Source organism: Salmo trutta, chromosome 2, assembly GCF_901001165.1.
Source record: "Salmo trutta chromosome 2, fSalTru1.1, whole genome shotgun sequence".
NCBI lineage: Eukaryota > Metazoa > Chordata > Actinopteri > Salmoniformes > Salmonidae > Salmo > Salmo trutta.
The window spans coordinates 22,583,194-22,606,790 of record NC_042958.1 but is presented as its reverse complement, the minus strand read 5'-3'; the positions used below and the strand labels follow the sequence as shown (position 1 = coordinate 22,606,790).

General features: G+C 41.5%; 1 protein-coding gene across 4 annotated transcripts in view; it reads left to right on the top strand.

Moving 5' to 3' along the window:
* The window catches only part of pde1ca (phosphodiesterase 1C, calmodulin-dependent a), a 169,584-nt gene that overhangs the window by 47,044 nt on the left and 98,943 nt on the right, over positions 1 to 23,597 (top strand). The window contains exons 1-2 of one of the 4 annotated variants that reach the window (XM_029698718.1): positions 6,370 to 6,919; positions 10,201 to 10,227. The exons of the other annotated variants lie outside the window; for them this stretch is intronic. Of the exons in view, the coding sequence (XP_029554578.1) occupies positions 6,789 to 6,919; positions 10,201 to 10,227 (158 nt within the window). The 5' untranslated portion in view covers positions 6,370 to 6,788. Of the gene's footprint in view, positions 1 to 6,369; positions 6,920 to 10,200; positions 10,228 to 23,597 lie in introns of those variants that run through there. 4 annotated transcript variants of the gene reach the window in all.

The following is a 23,597-nucleotide window of genomic DNA, read 5'->3' as shown; positions in this document are numbered from 1 at the left end:
AAATGTCAAATGCCTAAGTATTTGTATTTGGGAACACTTTCGATTGGAGAACCATCTATTGACTGAAAATATAGTTAATCTGAAACATTCTTATGAGAGTTTAAAAACAAAATATTTTGTATTTTGTTTTGCCCGTATTAAATCAGCAAGGGATTCCTGCATAGCTTCATATTACAATCTGACTGTAGTTTTGACACAGCCCAATCAACAGTCGTGGCAATAGCATACATAATACTATCATCTGCAAATGGATTCAGTAAAAAGAAAATGACAGATTGACCAATGGTGTTTGTATAAATAGTGAAGGGAACATAATCTACCCCTGTAGTACACATTTATGTCCTGTACTTCAAGAAATTCAGACTTAAACCCCATCAATCAGGATGGCTTGAGTTCTGTCACTAAGATAATCATGAAACCATGAACAGGCATCAGAGCTCAGGCCTATCGAGGACAACTTATTCAATAAAATAGCATCATCAACTGTATCAAAAGCAAACAAAGCAGCACATGTCATTTAGGTGTGTAAAGCATCGACAAGATCATTAACAACTAAAGTAGTTGCTGTAATAGTGCTATGCCCAGGTCTAAACCCTGATTGGTTTACATTCAACATACATTCCACATTTCTCAGATAATAAAGAGCAAAGTTGTACATTAACCAAGGATTCAACAATCTTAAGAAGGAAGGAAATGGGGCGATAATTATTAAGAGCTGATTTCCATACTTTTTGTATATTTCCAGATAACAATGTTAAAATCAAAAATATGGGTTATTGAGCCAAAAACGATGAGCACTGCGCACTTAAGCAGACCAGGGTCCATTTAGTCGGCCCCTGTGGATTTCTTGTTGTCTATTGCTAGCATAGCATCCAGAACTTCTTTTTCTGTAAATAGCCTACAAGAAAAGCTTTGACTATCCTTCCTCTGATCATTTAGCAAGTTTCCCCTACAGTATCAGCATCCATCCCAATATCATTGCGAATAGGCTTAGAAGTTCTTTCAAAGAGATAGCCCGCTGAACTTGAATTGTGATTAAATGCATTGATGAGCGCATTTTTCTTCGTAATGAGGTCAGTGTCTAAATTATTTTGTTGTGGCAGAAAGGAGGAAGTAGTACCCTTCAGGGATTTTCCAGTTTTCCAGAATTTAGCCGGGTTCCGATTACAATCCAGAAGTGCAGTTACATAATAATCAGATTTAGGCTTTCTGATTTATCTTACACAATAATTCTTCAGTTGCGTAAAAGCTTTTAAGTCTGGGCCTAATCCTGTGTTCCTGTCCTTGACCCAAGCATCATCTCTTTTATGAATTACTTCTGAGAATTGTTTTGTGTACTAGGCATTCGATCTACCTGATTGATTATCCACAATAGTATTGAAGACATCTTTGAGCAAAAAGGCTCAAAGCTAAATCCAGTTCAGGGATAGCTGAAATACAATCAAGGTCCCTAAAATAAAAATCATAGAAAAAAAGCCTGTTCACTGAAGTTTTTTTAAGTTCCTCTTTGTGATGACACGAGGCTTAGATTTTTGTATTTTAACATCTTTAACACAGACAACTGGGCAATGGTCACTAATGTCTTGGGTGAAGACACCAGTGGAGACATATTACTCTGGTGTATTCATTAAAATAAGATCAATCAGAGTTGACTTTGAAGGATCTTTACCGTTGGGCTATGTAGCCTTAGTCACAAGCTGGGTTAGGTTTAGCTCATTACAGATGTCTTTTAGATTGTCTGAAGCCTGCATGTTTTATGTCACCCAGGATAATAACTTCTGATTTAGTAAAAGAAGACAGTAACCTAGTTAACTCCTCGAGTGCCCCAAAGGTTAGGTGAGGCAGGACGGTAGACCCCTATAACAGTTATGGATACATTTCTCCTCAGACAAAGACTTAAAGATAGTAACTCACATTTTTTTGGCAAGGATTTTAGTAAAGAGAAGTATCAAAGTAAATGTAATTGCAAAAATATACATAAGTATTAAAAGTAAAAGTAAATGGATAAATAATTTCAAATTCCTTATATTAAGCAAACCAGATGGCACAATCTTTAAAAATGTTTTATTTCGGATAGCCAGGGGCACACTCCAACACTCAGACATAATTTACAAACAAAGCATATGTGTTTAGTGAGTCCACCAGATCCGATGCAGTAGGGATGACAAGGGATTTTCTCTTTAAGTGTGTGAATTAGAAAAAGTTCCTGTCCTGCTAAGCATTAAAAATATATTGAGTACTTTTGGGTGTAAGTGTCGTAGGGATTGGACCAAAACGCAGCGGGAACGTGTAAACTCATCTTCTTATATTATTAAAGAAGGAAAACGTATACAAAAACACCACTAAACAGTCCCGTCAGGTGCACAAACACAAAACAGGAAACAACTACCCACAAACCCCATAGAAAAAACACCCCTCTTAAATAGGACCTTCAATTAGAAGCAACGAGGAGCAGCTGCTTCCAATTGAAGGTCAACCCAATAAACACCACATAGAAATAGACATACTAGAACTAACATAGAAATAGACTAACAAAGAACATAGCCCAACAAACCCCGAAACACTCTAAACAAACACCCCCTCTTAACTAAGAACATAGCCCAACAAACCCCGAAACACTCTAAACAAACACCACCTGTCACGCCCTGACCAAACTACAATAACAAACAACCTCTTTTACTGGTCAGGACGTGACAGTAAGGGAAAATGTATGGAATAGAAAGTACATTTTTTTCTTCGGGAATATAGTGGAGTAAAAGTAGAAGTTCTCAAAAATATAAGTAGTAAAGTAAAGTACAGATACCTCCAAAAAACGACTTAAGTAGTATTTCAAAGTATTTTTACTTAAGTACTTTACAACAATGCCGCTAACTTTTTGTCTATCTTGATGGGAAAGTGGTCAACATTTCAGTTTATAAAAAGTTACAGAAAATATTGTTTTATGCGGTTACTTAACAGCTGCAACGTTCGATCGGTATTAGAGAATTCTGTTCCTATATCAGATTTGAAAAGCAGAGAAGTAGAGAAAGATTTCATGAGCTCTAACTTTTTGTCTAAGCTGTTGGCAAAGTGGTTGAAGTAGCTGATTTGTGTCAAAAGTTGCATTGTTGCAGTAACAGTAAATGGAATGTCAGAAGTGAGGATGTCACAATGGGACCTTTAGAATGTTGAGGAAATCCCATGAAGTGGATGAAGATGGACAAAAAATGACTTAAAGCTTAATCATTTAAAAAGTATAACAGATATCAAAAAGTTATATACAAGCACAGTGTTCCTGACTGCTCTGCACATTTTAAAGTTTGACTGACATTTCTAGCTTAAGCGGTTTAAGGGGAGTAGCATTCCAAAGAATAAGAAGAAGAAGAAGTATGTTGAAGATTTAAAGTGGGGACGCTTGCTTCGCAAGCCCCATTAACAACACATCCATGTAGCCCAGAGAGAGGGCACGTGCACAGATAGAGCCCTAAGGGTGCTGGGGCACCTGACCTTTTGCCCTACAATGAAAAAATAGTATTTTTTTTCATTTTGAGTACTGGCCCCCCATAGGTCAGTGTACCACATGGGGATGTGTGTAACTCACTCCTCAGCCTGAAGTGTCCCCACTTGCATCTCTGAATAGCTAGCTCGGTAGGAGCTGAATCAGGAGGAAGTGGTACTCGCTATGCATGTAGTATGTGCACAGCCCTGCCTGAGAAGCAGTTATCAAAACATCTTTCTATATTGGTCGTAATGTAAGTAATATGGTGAAGTGCATGATGTTATACAGTGTTTACACATTTAGGATATGTGATGTGCCTGAAGTGAAATCATCCAGATGCTCGCTCGCTCTCTCTCTCTCTCTGTCTCTCTCTCGCTCTCTCTCTCTCTCTCTCTCTCTGCCTCTCTCTCTCTCTCTCTCTCTCTCTCTCTCTGCCTCTCTCTCTCTCTCTGTCTCTCTCTCGCTCTCTCTCTCTCGCTCTCTCTCTCTCTCTGTCTCTCTCTCGCTCTCTCTCTCTCTCTCTCTCTCTGTCTCTCTCTCGCTCTCTCTCTCTCTCTCTCTCTCTGCCTCTCTCTCTCTCTCTCTCTCTCTCTCTCTCTGCCTCTCTCTCTCTCTCTGTCTCTCTCTCGCTCTCTCTCTCTCTCTCTCTCTCTCTCTGCCTCTCTCTCTCTCTCTCTCTCTCTCTCTCTCTCTCTCTGCCTCTCTCTCTCTCTCTGTCTCTCTCTCGCTCTCTCTCTCTCTCTCTCTCTCTCTGCCTCTCTCTCTCTCTCTCTCTCTCTCTCTCTCTCTGCCTCTCTCTCTCTCTCTCTCTCTCTCTCTCTCTCTGCCTCTCTCTCTCTCTCTCTGCCTCTCTCTGCCTCTCTTTCTGGACTATGTCCAAACCCTGCATTTTCCCTGCCTAGTGCACAGTAATGTGACGTGTTTTGATTCCTGTTATTATGATAAGACCTTCCAATTTCCTGTAGGGGCCGAATCATAACAAACAACGGCTACACTAACTACCCCATTCTCGGAAATAAGGGAAGGCCTAATGGCACTTTATTGGTTATTTTTATTCCCCCTCCCTCACAATCATTGCAATTAGATAATAACAACAATATCTGATGCTATTAAACAAACATCCACCAGCGTCTCTATATCGTAGGATCCAAGGTTTTGTCCCAAATGGCACCCTATTCCCTATGTAGTGCTCTTCCTTTGACCAAGGCCCTATCCATATGGCTCTGGTCAAAAGTAGTGTGCTGTAAAGGGAATAGGGTGCCATTTGGGAGGCGACCCCATTGTGGATTATGTTTTCCTTCTGGAAACTTCAGAGCGTGTTATCAATCTCATTGTTTGGGCAGACATGCTTGATGAGCACCGTCATTACCTATGTTGATGAGGGCAATGAGATGTGACTTCCCCATGTCGTATTGAGACAGACAGATTTGGGGGCTGCGTACAGAATGACACCATATCTCCTACATAGTGCACTACTTGACCAGAGCCCTATGGTCAAAAGTATATTACAATATAGGGAATAGGGTGCCATTTGGGACGCAGAGGAGTCGGGTTCATCTCATCTTGTCTTGTCGTACCCCTCCATTGGCCCCTGGGCTGAAGGAGCTCATCATATAATTTATTTTGATTGAAAGCGTGTTTCTGTTGAGATGTCACGAAAATGTTGTGTTTATTATGTGGCGAAGTTTAGACGCTCATAGCTTTTTTTGCAGAGGTCAGCGTTACCGTTCTTATTCATTCATGTTTGCCTGATGTTCTGTGATCTAATCCAGGGTTTCCCGAACTCGGTCTGAGTTTGAGCCCCAGGACTGAGTTTGAGTCCCAGGACTGAGTTTGAGCCCCAGGATTGACTGAGTTTGAGCCCCAGGACTGACTGAGTTTGAGCCCCAGGACTGATTTTGAGCCCCAGGACTGAGTTTGAGCCCCAGGACTGAGTTTGAGCCCCAGGACTGACTGAGTTTGAGCCCCAGGACTGACTGAGTTTGAGCCCCAGGACTGAGAAACCCTGATCTAATGGGAAACCCTGATCTAATCTATCGCTGAACATTCAAGGGAATACAGAAAGAGATAGACAGACAGGCAAAGAGAGAGTGGTAGACAGAAAGAAAGAGGGAGGAGAGAGGGAGGAAGGGAGAGAGGAATCTAGAGCGAGGGAGGGAGAGTAAGGAAGAGAGAGGGGAATAGAGAGAGGGAGAGAAAGAGAGAGGGGGTATAGAAAACAAAAAGGAAAATGAGAGGGGATGAGAAAAAAGAGAGGGAGAGAAAGAGAAAAATAGGCTTTTAGGAGTGCAGTTCACTCAGCCCCTCCTATTCACACACTGAAGCACCTCCAATCATTACACAGCTATCCTCTTTCTCAGTGTCTCCCTCTCTCTCTCTCTCTCTCTCTCGCTCTCTCTCTCTCTTGCGCTCTCTCTCTCTTGCTCTCTCTCACACTCACTCAATATTTATCTGCACACACTAACACACTTGCATATACTCTTGAACAGCTCTGTCTGTCTGTATTTTTCTTCTCTTTGTATCCTTCTTTCACACTCACTTTCTCTTATTCCCGTTCTTTGCTTCTCTCGACATCAACATGAGCCTGTCCTCTCTCCTCTCTCTCTCTCTCTCTCTCTCCCCTCTCCTCCTCTCCCTCTCCCGGCCCCCGTCCCCCTCTCTGGGCTTACGGCAGGGCAGATATGAATGATAGTTGTAGCGGTGGCGTTAGCGGTGGAAGCGGCTGCTCTCTGATACTCTGCGCGACGACAGCAGCAGCCCGGTAATCCTCCCCCTCCGCTCTCTCCTCCCCCTCTCCCCCTCCATGGGGCGGAGCGTGTTTGTGGACCCCCCCCCCCCCCCCCCCCGCCTTCACCCTTCCGCCTCCTGAGCTGCACGCGCTCAGTGAGCACCTGAGAGGAGAGGAGCTGCTGGTGACTAAACCAGAGCACACACACATCACAGCCAGGGGGCCCCTGACGCAGCTCCACCACTAGCCCCAGCTCCCCTGATGCAGCTTCACCACTAGCCCCAGCTCCCCTGACGCAGCTGCACTGCTAGCTCTAGCTATCCTCAATAGGACCTGATACAGAACAGGACAGGAGGATGAGGAGGGAAGAGAAGGATGAGGAACAGACTCCAGCTGTCACACTGCTGACAGAGATGGGATAGGGATCTGTATAGACAGAGGATTAAGGAACGGGGATAGCGAGATAGAGGACCACTCTGAAGCAGCACAACGCTCTGAATAAACTTCCACTTTTCCATCCTCTGATTGCGCTGCTGAAGTGGGCTGGCTCTGCGGACTTTAGACTTTAGACTTTAGACTTTCATGTCCTTTCGCCTGGTTAATATCTTAGACATGGAATCACCAACCAAGGAGATAGAGGATTTTGAGAGTAACTCTCTGAAGTTTCTGCAGCCAGACCAGATTGAGAAGATATGGCTGAGGCTGAGAGGACTGTGAGTAACCTTTTCTGTTTTTATTATTCTCACTGTTTGTAATTGTGTTAATGATTTGTCTCTGCATACTTGTGTTATAGTGTTTTGAGTGCAAATATTTCACTCTGTTCGCGCTTGACTTTGAGTGTACTGCAGCCTAGATTACCCATCTTGTCAATTTGGTACATTTTTTGGGGCTCATTTTCAAACACATTGAAAGTTAAGAGTTAATGGTTGAAATGCCTTTAGAACCTCTGTGAAAGTTCCGTGGAGAACATGTTTACAGAGGAATGTGTTATCAATACCACTCATGCAACATCAGCCTATTTTATCATTTGATGGTTTCAACAAAATTCATTATGTTTGATGCTCGAAGTGCATCTTTTTTTGCATTTGCATTTATTATGAATTTAAAAGCTCTTCATGACCAGAAAATGTATAGGAATGACAGATGTTCTTTTACATTACTCTACACTGGCTTTGCGCTTCTGTTTTCCTATACATATTATCAGAGGATATATTTTATAAGGATTTGCCTTATCGAATGAGCCAGAAGTAAAGTACATGCGTAATCAGGTTAATGTAGCAGAAAGGAGCAAACATCCAGGGACCCAGAGGTTACAGAATACAACCAGGCAGTCAACACTGACACACAGGCAGCCAGGCAGTCAACACAATTACACACAGCTAACGGTTAGCCACTCATAATTACTAATTGGATGTCTGCTGTTTTCTGACTGTTTTCCCCTCTGCATCGAAGCTTCACATAGATAGAAATAAAGAGTGATGAGGAAGATGTTTGCACCCCAATGACGTAGAAATAACCCCCGAAGATACACATTTGATCCCCGCACATTGTGTGTTAATGAAAGCACACATGTGTTTGTGCATACTGTATGGATAGGTTTGTGCTTGTGTGTGTGTACATTTCCAATGTTCACTATATGAACTCAAGTCAGTAGAAACGAACACATCGTTGTCTGCCTGTGTGTGTCATCAGAGAGTATGGATGGTCTCAGCTGTGATCCTGTTGCTCAGGCTGCAGTCCCTGATGTCCATCAGTGTTTCCTAATCTTCTGTCATCATGAGTGACAACATCACCCCAGTAGACCCTCAATATAGAATTACGAGATCAGGGGCTGTACGTTTTAAGCGTCTCAGAGTAGGAGTGCTGATTTAGGATCAGTTTAGCCTTTTCGAACAAGATTACAAGACCTGATCCTAGATCAGCACTGCTCCTCTGAGATGCTTGATGCCTATGGCCCCAGCCCTGACCCTAGACCATAGATATACTATACTAGAAACCTCTCCATCATAGACAGACAATTGGCCCAGGCAACAACCATTTGTCCTGGTCCTAATCTCAGGGACCATCCGTTTCGTCTTGTCTGGTCATCATTCCTCACAGATGACATTGATTGACTGTTCCGACGTCAACATGAGTCTGTCCTCTCTCTCTCTCTATATATATATATATATATAAATATACATATATTTATTTATTTTTCTCCCTCTCCCTCTCTCTCTCTCTCTCTCTATATATATATATATATATATATATATATATTTATTTATCTCTCTCTCTCTCTCTCTCTCTCTATATATATATATATATATATATTTATATCTCTCTCTCTCTATTTATATCTCTCTTTCTAAGGCTTTCTCTCTATCTCTCAATATCTCTCTCTCTCTATTTATATCTCTCTTTCTATCTCTCTCTCTCTCTATTTATATCTATCTTTCTATCTCTCTCTTTCTCTCAATATCTATCTATCTCTCTCTCTCTATTTATATATATATATTTATATCTCTTTCTCTCTCTCTCTCTCTCTCTCTCTATCTCTCTATCTCTGTCTCTCTCTCTCACACACAAAAAAGGCGGGCGATCAGGAAGAGAAGGGGACTGTGTTTTAATGTTTATATGCCCTATAAACCCTCTCTCTCATTGCTTTTACTGTGGCTTTACAGTGCCCTGGATAGCTTTTTGGGAGATGAGTCTAACTGGTGACTGACCACAGAGTTACAGACATTGAAGTTTAGGCCTAATTAATCTGTAATTTGCTTTAGGAGAGTTGTATGAATTTCACCACAATCCAGGTGGGCTCATATATGAACGGTGGAGACGTAAAATGTGTTGTGGTTATGTGTGTATGGAGGAAAAGATAATTGTATGGTGATTGAACCCTTCCTAGCATATTAATAGTAATGCCAACAAACCTTAATATGTTGACACCACGAGGTCACAGCCTGCAGTCAGCTGCACACCTAAGAGCCAGGGGTCTATGGGGCTAAGAACAGACAAACTGATCGGCTCAACATGACCCAGGCCAGATCATGTAACCGGGTGTCTGGACCATAGAATTAGAATACATTCTGTTTCTGTGGTCTGTGTTTAGTTTTTTGGTCATTGTATCCATGATCTTATCTGTCCCATATACTTCCTGACTGTGACTGAGAGAGAACAGAGATATAAAAGAGAGAGGGAGAGATAAACAGAATGAGAGAGGACTGTTGATAATACTCCCCTGAGAATTGTTCACCGTGTGTTTAGGTATAGACCATGTCAAGGAACAGAAACATGCATTTCATATTTTTTCTGTTTTCTCATTTCCTTCCCATCATTTTTCTTTTTTTTCTTCTTTTATGGTCTTATCAAACATCTGAATTTGCTAATAGAGAATCTGTCACCCAACTGTCAACCTTTCAAGTGTTGGAGTGCTTGTGCAAAAATGATCCATTCAACAATAATTCTTTATCAATCAAATCACTTTCTGAACTGCATATTTGCTTGTCTCTACGAATGTGGATGATAATTCAGTCCCAAAGCTAAACCAACAACACTGTTGACTGTCTGGCATGCAGGATGGTGTTGCCTTTAGATTAAAGGGATCATCCGCTATAAATGTACCAAATGCACTTAGACCAACATCGTCTCGATACGGACTGAGTCTATAGAGGTTAAAAGAGGATGAAAACCCAGAGGACATAGGGTGCGTCCCAAACGGTACCCTATTTCCTAATGTGGTGCACTACTGTTGACCAGATCTCTTTGGGCCCTGGTCAAAAGTAGTGTACTATAATGCAAATAACGTGCGATTTCACACATCCATAATCTTTTTCAAGTTCATTCCAAGCATGTAGATTAATGATATAATGTATGACGTCAGTGCTCTACCTACGGTATAGAATTACAATTATACGGATTCATATATTGGATGGATTGATTCTTCTGAAAATTGCAATAGAAAATGGAGAATGATGCCATAAACATTAATGGTGTACTTGTTTTTCTCCCACAGAAGGAAATACAAGAAGACGTCACAAAGGTAAGCCTCAGACCAGGACTAAATCAGTTACTTGTTACCTACAAGTTGGACCCAGCTTCAAATAAACACTCCCATAAGCATGTACACTACACTTGTCATCTCCACAACTATGACCAATAATAAAAATCCCCCAAAAATCCCATTCACGTCTATTATTCAATTTCTACTGTATCTTTGTATTACATGTGGTATTGTAGTATATGCCCCGACTCTTTATGTGAAACCCATTATTATTGTACAGGTCTGCGAAAGCTGTGTGTGTGTGGTCTGGGAAAGCTGTGTGTGTGTGTGTGTGTGTGTGTGTGTGTGTGTGTGTGTAATTAATGATGTCATTGGGAAGCTTAAGTCTGGCTGCTATTCAACTTTCATCCCTCTTGAACTATTGTCTCTCTCTCTTCTCTCTCTTGTCTCTCTCTCTCTTTTCTCTCCTTTCTCTCTTGTCGCTCTCTCTCTTGTCTCTCTCTCTCTCTTCTCTCTCTTGTCTCTCTCTTTCTTTTCTCACCTTTCTCTCTTGTCACTCTCTCTTGTCTCTCCCTCTCTTGTCTCTCTCTCTCCTGTCTCTCTCTCTCTTGTCTCGCTCTCTCCTGTCTCTCTCTCTCCTGTCTCTCTCTCTTGTCTCTCTCTCTCGTCACTCTTGTCGATCTTGTCTCTCGCTCTCTTGTATGTCTTCTCTCTCGTCTCTCTCTCTCGTCACTCTTGTCTCTCTCTCTCTTGTCTCTCTCTCTCGTCACTCTTGTCTCTCTTGTCTCTCTCTCTTGTGTCTCTTGTCTCTCTTGTCTCTTTCTTGTCTCTCTCATCTCTCTTCTCTCTCTCTTGTATCTCGTCTCTCTTGTCTCTTTCTTGTCTCTCTTGTCTCTCTTGTCTCTCTCTTGTCTCTCTCTTGCTTCTTTCTTGTTTCTCTTGTCTCTGTCTTGCTTCTTTCTTGTCTCTCTTGTCTGTCATGTCTCTCTTGTCTATCTTGTCTCTCTTGTCTATCTCTCTCTTGTCACTCTTGTCTCTCTCTCTCTCTCTCTCGTATCTCTTGTCTCTCTCTCTTGTGTCTCTATTGTCTCTCTCCTGTCTCTCTTGTGTCTCTATTGTCTCTCTCCTGTCTCTCTTGTGTCTGTATTGTCTCTCTCCTGTCTCTCTTGTGTCTCTATTGTCCCTCTCCTGTCTCTCCTGTCTCTCTTGTCTCTCTCTCTCTTGTCTTTCTTTCTCTTCTCTTCTCTTCTCTCTCTCTCATATACACACACACACGTTTGTTTTACTATCCTTGTGGGGAACAAACAATTGATCACCATTCAAAATTCAATTTTCCCTAACCCCTAACCTAACCCTAACCCTAACCTCTACCCTAAACCTAACCCCTAACCTAATTCTAACCCTAACCCTAATTGTAACCCTAACCCTAAACCTAACCCCTGAGCCCAAAATAGCCTTTTTCTTTGTGGGGACCGGCAAAATGTTTTACTACCCTTGTATGGACTTCTGCCCCCCCTCCCCCCTCCCCATCCACCCACACACAAACCAAGCTTGTACAATATTGGAAAGGAAGACAGCCAAAACTATCCCTGATACAGCCCAGAGACCAAACAAAGCTAACAGAGGAAGTGCATTGACCACATGTCTGTCCAGCGCTGCCAGAGGTCTGACAGTGGAACATAAACACCATGTAGCTTTCTCATCCTCAGTGGATATCTTTGTTTCTCTCTGTCTCTCTGCCTGCTTGGTGTTTTTCGAGTTTTTCTGTTTGTTTGTTCTTAGTCCCATAGACCCCTGGCTCTTAGGTTTGTAGCATAGTAAGGTTACTAAGGTTTGTTGGCGTTACAATTAACATGCTAGGAATGCTTCAATCACCATACAATTACATTTTCCTCCATCGTAAAACCTAGCTGTACTACTTATTTCTGTGAGAGTGAGGGGGATTTATAGCATTTAGAAAAATATTATTTGTATCTCTGAAATGAAACCATCATGAAAACACACTAATCTCTTCCATAATTTCTTGAAACAATATAAGCTAATTTACTAGCATTTATGAAAGTGGATAGATAAGGTTTTAGAATGAAACTTCAAATGTTAACAAATTATAAAAAATATAAAAATATATATAGTTGTTGCAAAAGTATTCACCCCTTTTGTTTAGTCAAACCTAAATGAATTAAGAAGTAAACATTGGCTTAACAAATCACATAATAAGTTACACTGTTTTTGAATGACTACCCCTTCCTCTGTCCCCCATAGATACAACGCTGTAAGGTCCCTCAGTCAAGTATTGCATTTCAAGCACAGATTCAACCTCAAAGACCCGGGAGCTTTTCAACGCCTCATAAAGAAGGGCAGTGATTGGTAGATGAGTAACATTAGCAAATCAGTCATTGCATATCTCTTTAAGCTTGGTCAAGTTAATAACTATGCTGTGGAGGATGTATTAAACCACCCAGACACAACAAAGATATAGTCGTCCTTCTGAACTGAGCTGTAGGACAGGAAGGAAACTGCTCAGGGATGTCACCATGAGGCCATTGGTCATTTTAAAACAGCTACAGAGATCAATGGCTGTGATGTTAGAAAACTGAGGATGGATCAACAACATTGAAGTTACTCCACAATAATGACCTAAATGACAGAGTGAAAAGAAGAATACAAATATACATAATCAAAATATTTCAAAACATGTATCCTGTATGCAACAAGGCACTAAAGTAATACTGCAAAAAAAACACGGCAAAGGAACAAACATGTTGGCCTAAATGCAAAGCCTTATGTTTGGGGCAAATCCAACACATCACTGAATAACTGCCTCCTTATTTTCAAGCATGGTGGTGGCTGCATCATGATATGGGAATGCTTGACATCAGCAAAGACGGGGGAGATTTTCAGGATAATAAGAAACAAGATGGAGCTAAACATAGGCAAACTCCTAGAAGAAAACCTGCTTCAGTCTGCTTTACATCAGACACTGGGATTCACTTTTCAGTAGGACAATAACGTACAACACAAGGCCAAACCTAAGCTGGAGTTGCTTACCAAGAAGACAGGGAATGTTCCTGAGTGGCCAAGTTAGAGTTTTGACTTAAATCTGCTTGAAAATGTATGGCAAGACTTGAACGTTTCTGTCTAGCCATGATCCCCAACACCTTGACAAAGCTTGAAGAATTTAAAAAATAATAAATGGGCAAATATTGTACAATCCAGGTGTGCAATGCTCTTATAGACTTAACCAAAGAAGACTCACATCTGTAATCTCTGTAAATGTGTTTCTAACATGTATTGACTCAGGTGGGTGAATATTGAATTCTTATCTAATCAAGGTATATTAGTGTTTGATTTTTCATTAATAAAAAAACTCACTATTAAACTCATTTTAATCCCACTTTCTAATTTCACAAAATTTGAAAAAATTCAATGGGAGCGAATACTTATGAGACCCACTGTAGATAGATTGTGGTTTAATGTCAGTGTCTCAATCAGTTGGCACTTGGCCATTTCATTATACACAATAAGCACCATAAATAGGTGTCGCTCACACTTTCTCTCCCACATTCACAGTGTCACTCCTCACATTCCTCCTGTGCCCAAACACTCCGGAAGAGGTGTTAGAAGATCATTCGAATGAGAAGATAAAGTTGTCTATCAACACTGAATACTTTCTGTGACTCTGTGATTCAGTAAAAACGGGAACAGTTGACTAAGGCTACAGCAAACCCTGCTTGCACCTTGGCCATATGCATCATCACCCTAATGATATTATTTATACCTTCTCCAGATTAGATAGTATTTAGGTAAAACTATGATGAGTCACTCTTTGTGGAGGCTATTTTGTTTGATTAAACTCTGGGTGCGCCACAATGACGACCCACAAGGCCGTTACAGAACTTTATTTCAACCTGGGAAGAGAGGCAGAAACGTAGCGAGAATCAGAGCATCTGTCATTTAATGGCTGGGTGTGAGAGAGAGATAGCGAGAGAGAGGATATTTGCCAACAGGGGTAATCAGGACTGTCTGTCTGGCATTGCTGGAGTTTCAATGAATTTCAATGTCTTTTATGACTGTGGTAGATTTTTCATTAGTTTCTGTGGTAATTAAAAGTCGAACTGCTCTCCAAAACTAGCCTAAAGCAATGTAAGTAATCATTGCATATTCCCCAAAATGACAATTAACAGCTTAGACGTCCTTTAGCAGAATGTTATGCATGACGAAGACAAGAATATTACAAGGGAGGGATGCCCCCATTTCGAAACTCCAGTTGTCAAACTTATGACGGCTGTCTATAGTCTGTGATATGTTGTTAAATGTTGTTAAATGCCATCAATGCAACATATGTTCAATACTAGAGTAATCTTATTTCTATTACGTCATTGACTTGTGTCTAAAAAAACTAATGTGTTTGTAATGACATATTTTGTGCCAAACTCTTCAACTGCAGTATTAGAACGCCAGTATGGTAGTATTTCCTTTGTGACTAACACAAAGTTTGAATTATGTCGTGACATTTGAGTTTGGGGGGGGCCTCCTATGTGACATTATTTTGGGGGGGCTAATAGTAAAGACATGTCATTTAATTGTAAACAAGAATGACCTTTTAATGTGGCATGAACACAGTCATGACGATTTCATCTGATTGTCAAACAAACCACTTTAAAAAGGCTAACTGCGCAAGTTCGTTCACTCCACAATTATCCCAGCATCCAAACAGTGCGCTGTGTACACGCCATTTGATGAATGGAAAGAGACAACTGTTACAAAACACTGAAATGTCACACTCTGCAATTGTCATTGGGCCTACACTCTTGTAGCCTGAATTAATTGATGCCTCTTACTAACAAATTGACCGTTTTTGTAAAAAGAAAAGTCAAGTAACACCAGACTGTCCCGGGATGACAAGTGCAGCCACATGGGATTTGTTTTTTAAACCATGACAGAGAGTTGGGGGTGTTTGTTTCATTTGAAATAAGCTTTTATTTTAAATTTATATCACTGTATCAGTACAACATTGTGTTTTAAAGAAACAGGAGAATGGTTAAATTAGTATTACTTAGACACTCCCCCAAAGTATGACTTTTGTTGAGTTTAGGGGGGCTCATATCTCTCATTCCCCTCCCCTTTTCCCCGCATAATTCCCACTCTGGACCAACACATGAGTCATCCATGGTTTCCATCAGCAGAATGAAACTCCACACAGTGACTTCACATCACAGAAGGACTTAAGCTTTGGGTCTTCAAAGCCAGGCCTTTCAGACAGTCACTCCTCTGATATGTCATGGGACAACAACTAACAACTATACAAATGACATGCTGAGAGTTACCTCAGCTTTGTCTGTTTTAGCTCTGTGTGTGTGTGCGGATGTGTGTGTGTGTGTTCCATGTGGCTTTGGCTCCCTGACTGCGTATGTGGTTTGACGTGAGATGAAGGGGGCTAAGAACAGCAGCCAGCACAGCTGTTCCCCATCATATTAGTGTTCTGAGCAATGTTCACAACTATCAGCCAGCATCACTATCAACCATCAGCCAGCAACTCCTCCTGCATCAGCTCCCAGTTACAGACACAAACCAACAGCTCACTACCTTTCTGGGGCCCTGAAACTCAGACCCAAACAGAATACTATTTAATAGATATTCTATTCAGCCCTGGTCTCAAAATCTGCAGTGGTGTACTTCAAGGTATAGCAGGCTTCTCTCCCAGTCCCCTATCGATCGGTCCAGCTTCTGTCTTCAGGCAGCTTTTCAGGTATGGACTCCCATCTCTTGATTGCATTATCACTTAGCCATTGATTGGCCCCAGAGTCTGCAGTGCAAACTAAAAACTCAAACCTATTATTCCAGGTTGTTAGCTCTCATTTTCTCCTGGGAATCAGTGTCTTTCTTGAGACTGACCAGGCACAGAGCGTGGCTTTTATTCCAGCTGGCTGATTTAATGATTTGGATCCACTGCTTTGTCATTACGCTCAGTGATGAGGTAGTACCAGAAACACTTGCTGAATTATTATCATAGTCAGTTCCTCAATTCCCTTTGGGGAGAACTTTCTACTCTCTTTTTCATGATAGAGGACATACATTTGTTGGATCAGTTTTGTGTCCAATGTCCCTTTTTGGTGGCACCTTGTGAGGGTAGTGTTTGTTACCCCAAAGCCACTACGAGGACTGGAGTTCCAATGCAATGTCTCTGTCAATCTCTGACATTGTCAGGACAAACAAAGCATTGGTGTATTAAGAATGGCTGGCTTGAAGTCAAGCAGGTGCACTGTGTGAAGAGGTGTGGGTTCCCGCGATTGAAATACCTCAGACAAATAGAAAACATCAACTCAACAGACATTCCAACTGAGTTCTAATGTCTGTGAAGCTATACTTATGTAGTGTGTAGCAGATATTGCTGTGTGACCTAAACTCATATCTGCCCATTAGCAAAGTAAACACGTATGTGGTGTTGGATGTAATAGTGGCCTTCCTTCCTGATGATCTAATTTAAACACACTGCCCAGTTGGAATCAGCTGAAATCTCAGGACATTCAGGACTGCCCGTATCCTGCCGTAGTCGATCCGATCTGTTTTCTCACACCTGCTGGTGTATTCAAACAAACACACACACACACACACACACACACACACACACACACACACACACACACACACACACACACACACACACACACACACACACACACACACACACACACACACACACACACACACACACACACACACACACACACACACTGAGCAGAACGCCATCCAGATGCTTTTGTTTTTCTATCCTTGTCAGAATTTTGTATGTTTTTGCTACAAACGTGTGTGCTTTTTGGTTTGATCATTTGGAATGCTCCTCAGCCTGTGGCCTTCCAGCTGAAATGTTTCCCTTTTATGCGTTTCATGGTTTGTGATGTAGCACACGCGTTTGCTCATTTCATGGTTTGTGATGTAGCACACGCGTTTGCTAATTTCATGGTTTGTGATGTAGCACACAAGTTGATCTGTTGATCTCATTTTCCTGTAGTCAATTTAACAACTTTCTTGTTTTACGTGAAATCTTTCAACATTTCACTGCATCACTCTTCTGAATGACTGAAAAATATTCAAATTCACCTGACTACTTCTTCTCTCACAGTATTGTGCCTCCCTCATATTGATTACATTTAAAATATACAATACCAGTCAAAAGTTTGGACACACCTACTCATTCCTGGGTTTTTCAACAAAAAAAATCTATGTTCTACCTTGTAGAAAAGTTGTGAGGTCATCAAAACTATGAAATAACACATATGGAATCATGTAGTAACCAAAAAAGTGTTAAACAAATCATAATATATTTTATTTTTGAGATTCTTCAAAGTAGCACCCTTTGTCTTGATGACAGCTTTGCACACTCTTGGCATTCTCTCAACCAGCTTCATGAGGTAGTCACCTGGAAAGCATTTCAATTAACAGGTGTGCCTTGTTAAAAAGTATATAGTAGAATTTCTTTCCTTCTTAATGCCTTTGAGACAATCAGATGTGTTGTGACAAGGTAGGGTGTTATACAGAAGATAGCCCTATTTGGTAAAAGACCAAGTCCATATTATGGCAAGAACAGCTCAAATAAGCAAAGAGAAATGACAGTCCATCATTACTTTAAGACATGAAGATCAGTCAATACAGAAAATGTAAAGAATTTTGAAAGTTTCTTCAAGTGCGGTCGCAAAAACCATCAAGCGCTATGATGAAACTGTCTCTCATGAGGACCGCCACAGGAATGGAAGACCAAGAGTTACTTCTGCTGCAGAGGATAAGTTCATTAGAGTTACCCGCCTCAGAAATTGCAGCCCAAATAAATGCTTCACAGAGTTCAAGTAACAGACACATCTCAACATCAACTGTTCAGAGGAGACTGTGTGAATCAGACCTTCTTGGTCAAATTGCTGCAAAGAAACCACTACTAAAGGACACCAATAATAAGAAGAGACTTACTTGGGCCAAGAAACACGAGCAATGGACATTAGATCGGTGGAAATCTGTCCTTTGGTCTGATGAGTCCAAATTTGAGATTTTGGGTTACAACCGCCGTGTCTTTGTGAGACGCAGAGTAGGTGGACGGATGATCTCCGCATGTGTGGATCTCACCGCAAAGCATGGAGGAGTGATGGTATGGGGATTCTTTGCTGGTGACACTGTCAGTGATTTATTTAGAATTCCAGGCACACTTAATCATTATGGCTACCACAGGATTCTGCAGCGATACATTTGGTGTCATTGAACAATGTCTGTCATTGAACAACCTCATACCATGATTAGATGGGGAAAAACACACTTTCATAAGCTCTTTAAACAATAAAAGCTAATTTAGCAACATTTCTGAAAATGGATATATAGTGTTTTGGAATTAAACTATTCATATATTGATTGACATTATTGTTGCCCGGTGTTCAGAGAACAAGCCAGAGCGGAAGGAAAGATTTTCAGAGCATGCATAGACCTTAAATTGATGGATAGAAGCTGCCCTCGCTCTCTCCATCCCTCCATCCATCCCACCCTCTACTCAACCAAAAAGCTGAGAGGAAAGTGAAAGCAAAGGGCCTCTTGATAAGCTTCCCATCTACAGGGGCCATGGAAGATTAAATGGTTCCGTAATTGTGTGTGTGTGTGTGTGTGTGTGTGTGTGTGAGATGGACTTTGGATTGGTTTTGTGTGGGTCTATAATGGCAAGGTGAAGATGTGAGTCTCTATGCCCTCGTCCCTCCTTCCCCCTCTCCTTTCCTTTCTTCTCCCCAGTAAGATGGAGGGGACTGAAATGAGTTGTGGTTTATCTCTGAGTGCAGGGTGGAGTGAGGGCTGTCGCCTGAACTTCCTGAGGTGCTTTTGGGGAACAAACGAGCAGTGTGTGTGTGTGTGTGTGTGTGTGTGTGTGTGACTATCTTTGTAGCTCAAGCGTTCAGTTCACGTTTGCCCTCTGATAACCATCCTTACATAAATAGTTTCTTGCTGCAAAAATGTCAAAACCTCAAGGAAATAAATAAACTGTTCTTCCCTCTAAGCTATGTGTAATTTATTTCCACTTAATTTATGTCTGCCATAACTCAATAGTTATTCACTGTAATCTACGGTTGGTTGGAGTCTGACAGACTATTGAGGGTGACTTGCAGAAACACTGTGCCGAGGGGGAAGGGAAAGAGAACAGTATGGGGAGTAAAGGGGGACACTTGGCTTGCTGTCTCAAATGGCACCCTATTCCCTATATAGTGCACTACTTTTGACCAGGGCTCTAAGTCTCTGGTCAAAAAGTTGTGCACAATTTAGGGAATAGAGTGTCATTTGAGACGCAACTTGGTTGATAGAGTTGTAATGGTAAGTCTGGAGCCTTGAGAGGCTTGACACATCACAGCGTAGCTGTCGGTTAATAAACAGTAACATATTACACTTCATTCCATCACCCCTGAAGGGAGTGCTTGTAAAATACTTTTGATTAAAAGTCAAAGTTTATTGAAGGTTTTGCTACTCGGGGGCTCGCATTTTGTTTGGGGCGCAAATAGAAAGATTGATCATGGATCGTAGGCTGTTTTTAGGAAGGAAGGAAATCGATGGCTGATGTTTAAATCATACGAATCTGTAAACACATAGGAGTCCATGGCTTCATCATAGTAGCCTGACGACTCACACAAAATTCTCCCGCTGTCGTTCACTACATACTTTAGTCTGAGACTGCCATCATTGAAGTCCCTTCACATTTGGTGAAGGGTCAGGGAGGTACTCAGATCCAGACTTATTGAGGAGAAACTAACGTCCGTGAGCGTGGCGTAAACAATTCATTGACCAACGTCGGTTCAATTACTGGAATTCCATTTAGTTTGTTTTTTTGTGAGCCCAACACACTGTTTCTCTAGAGAGAAATGAAATCATTCATGAGAAAAATCAATCATGTTGTTTGGGGAGATGCTGTGATTTTGTTATTGAACGGGGGGGGGCGTCGCCCGCGCTGCAGATGGCTATATATCGGTCCACTAATGCAGGACTGGAAAACGTTTTTTTTTTACAAATATAATGTACATATATATATATATTTAATTATTATGATTTTTTTAATTATGATTTTTCAGGGGGTGCTACTTCCTACGGCTATGTGTGGGGGACGCTGGGCTGAAGGGAGTTGTAGTTTTCATTAAGCAAATATTCAACCTAATTCATTGCAGAAATGTGGTAATTAACTACAATGACCGTAATCTATTGTGCCTGTTTTTTCCAGCTCAGGCAGAGATTCCCTTTTACTCCTGCTACGTTAGGTTAGATACACACAGACCGCATAGACCGCATGAGAGAGGAATGTACACAACACAATGATAAGAGAGAGGGAGAGAGACAGTTCGTGAAAGTATGCCTTGTCTACTTTGAAGAACTAGTAAAATGATTGTGTCAGACAACTCTGCAGCTAGTCTAGCTAAATAGGATGATTGAAGACAGAACAGTATGAAGTGTACAGAGATAACATTGTCTGGCTGTTTGACTGCTACTGTCTGAGCAGAGATGAGATGTTGACTTTAAGGAATGAAAAATAATAAAACAATCAAATACAAAGTAATATACACAACTGAAATATTGTATTATTTCATAGTTTTTCTTGATGTCTACCCAATGTGGACCTGACAGAAACAATGGAATATTTTCAATGCTTTGTTCATTATTTTGGGCTTCAAAGTCATTTTTATGTCATTGTCAAAAGTAATGAACTATTTAGGCAATAGGGTGCCATTTGGGATGCACCCTATTTCTTCCCTCTGGCCTCTTCTGTTGTGTTATGGTTCTTTCTTCTTTCGATGAGAGCCTCAGCTCTCTCAAGCCCATCGCTCCCCATTTTGAAAGTGACTGTTTGAAATAGAAACGGAACCTTTGGATGACTCCAAATATTATCACTGAGAGAGGAGACCAAATGTAAACAGGCTTCTGTGTGTGTGTGTGTGTGTTTATGTGTGTCCGTTTGTGCTTGCGTGTGTATACATATGCGTGCTTGCGTGGGTGCGCATGCTTGTGACCATTAGTCAGTAGAGGCCCATAAAAGCACAGCTGTGATAGATTTGGACGTAGCTTCGTAGCTGAGTGATCATATACAATCAGGCCACATCAAGGGCCTCAGCCTTGGGAGCCAAGCTGCCGACCCAGCCAAGGGAGCAACTTATATTTATGGGATTACTTTGGCCAGAGTGCCCGGGCCCCTTAATATCTGTCTTAGCCAGCGATGGCAGGCGGACTATCTGTCGTTTTTCATTTACACCGTTTCTCTACTTAAAACATTCACAAGGGTTGTGTTTTAGTGGGTGTTTTTGGCATGAATATGAGTTTGGCTAAAAGGATTTGTTCAGATAGTACAAAAGATAAGGTTCACTGTGTGAACAATCACAATTTAACATCCATTTCTTAGCAGCTACACCTATGACAGGAAGGGCACTTTTGCCTTTGTTCGAGATGACACCCTATTCCCTAAATAGTACACTACTTTTGACCAGAGGCCTATTGAACCTGGTCAAAAATAGTGTACTATATAGGGAATATGGTGCCATTTATGTTTACCTGTGTGAGACCATCCCATCTTTCAGATTGATCTATCTGTCATGCCTGTCAAAGAGGAGACACTTTATCATCTCATCAGCTGCTCACTTACAGGACCGGAGACCCTGTCGGTCTGTTAACCCCTCTGTCTCTCTGTCAATGTATCATCAGCCAATGCAGCTGTAGGGTTAATGGGCCATGGGCCATGGAAGATGGAAGTTGGCTTTTATTGGCTATCATAAAGGCATTTCTCGCCCAGGTCAGATTTCTGTCACTTTGATTGGCTGTCATAATGGTATTCCTCAGCCAATCACTCCAATGTCAGATTTTTTTAGATTTTTGAACTAAGGCTGAGGTTGTGATGGGTATTTATGTAGTGTTAAAACTTGTAATAAAAACATTTGTTGTCCTTGCCTCACCTCCCTCCCTCCATTCCTCTTCTTTCTCCCTTCCCACTCTCTCTCTCTCTCCCCCTTCTCACCATCTCTGTCTCGATCTGCTACAATCTCTAATCCCTGCATGCAACAAATGACCCAGAAAAGCAAACACACCGAGTAATTGTATTATAGCTGGACCAACACTAAACCCCTGTCTGTCCACACGTGATGCACTCATTCTCCTCTCTATGCAGTGCTCCACCTGATGCCAATATGCCTGTGTTTAAATTTCAAAAAAAATTACCTTTATTTTAAACAGGGAGTCCCATTGAGACCAAGGTCTCTTTCACAAGAGAGCCCTGTATGAACACGATTTACAAAATACAATAGAATACAAATATACAAAATTACAAAGACACTGTATGCATCCAAACTACATACTGTATGTTTCAATCATTAGTCATTTCTACGTTCTAGAAAACAGCATGTACTTAGGTGTACCCACATTCAATACTAATTTAAGGACAATAAAGGTGTTCTGTAAAACAATGAAAGCAGACTGTAGTTCAGATAGAAACTGTCTGTCAGGAAGTTTTGAAACCAACCTTTGAATTATTAATGAGCGGGCAACAGTGTTAAAGGCCTTTGACAGGTCAAGGAAAAGGGCAGCACAATGTTGCCTTTTGTCCATTCAGTTAACAATGTAACTTATATCCAGAAATAGTGCTATGACCTGGCCTGAAGCCAGATTGATGAACAAGTGTGTGTGTGTGTCCTTGATATCCACATCCCGGTTTAACCCTAACCCTAGCCTCAACATCAACCCTAACCTTAACCGTGTTGGGCTTGGTTTGAAAAAAGCATTCCCTGGTAGGCCGTGCCCTGACCCTAACCCTGACCTTAACCCTGTGGGGGTGCCCGCCTGACTGTTAACCTTCGGGAGTCCACACCTAACCTTAACCCTATTGCCACTGATGTACGCCTCACCTTAACGGCTGGGGTCGGCCCCTGACCCTAACTCCTACCCTCATTATTTATGACTCGGCCTGATGGTTCCTCTGACTTGTCAAATAATCTACTGGATAGCCTGTGTTGGTCACGCGAAGGGCTTGTACACATGGTTTTGGCTCCCCGGCTTGTGGGTCACGTAGTGGCGTGTTTCCTCCCAGGGCTTGATGTGTTGGAGCAGACAAGGCTCAGAGCTCTGTCCCTCATGCCTAACCCTATTTCAATCTTAACCCTATTGTCACGTCCTGACCAGTACAAGGGTTATTTGTTATTGTAGTTTGGTCAGGACGTGGCAGAGGGTATTTTATTTATGTGGTTCGGGGTGGTGTTTTATGTAGTAGGGTGTTTGATTTATTATTTCCGGGGGTTTTGGGGTTATGTGCTAGTTTTTGTATTTCTATGTGGTCTCTAGTCTTTTGTATTTCTATGTCTAGTTTATTGGGGTTGGACTCTCAATTGGAGGCAGGTGTTTTCTAGTTGCCTCTGATTGAGAGT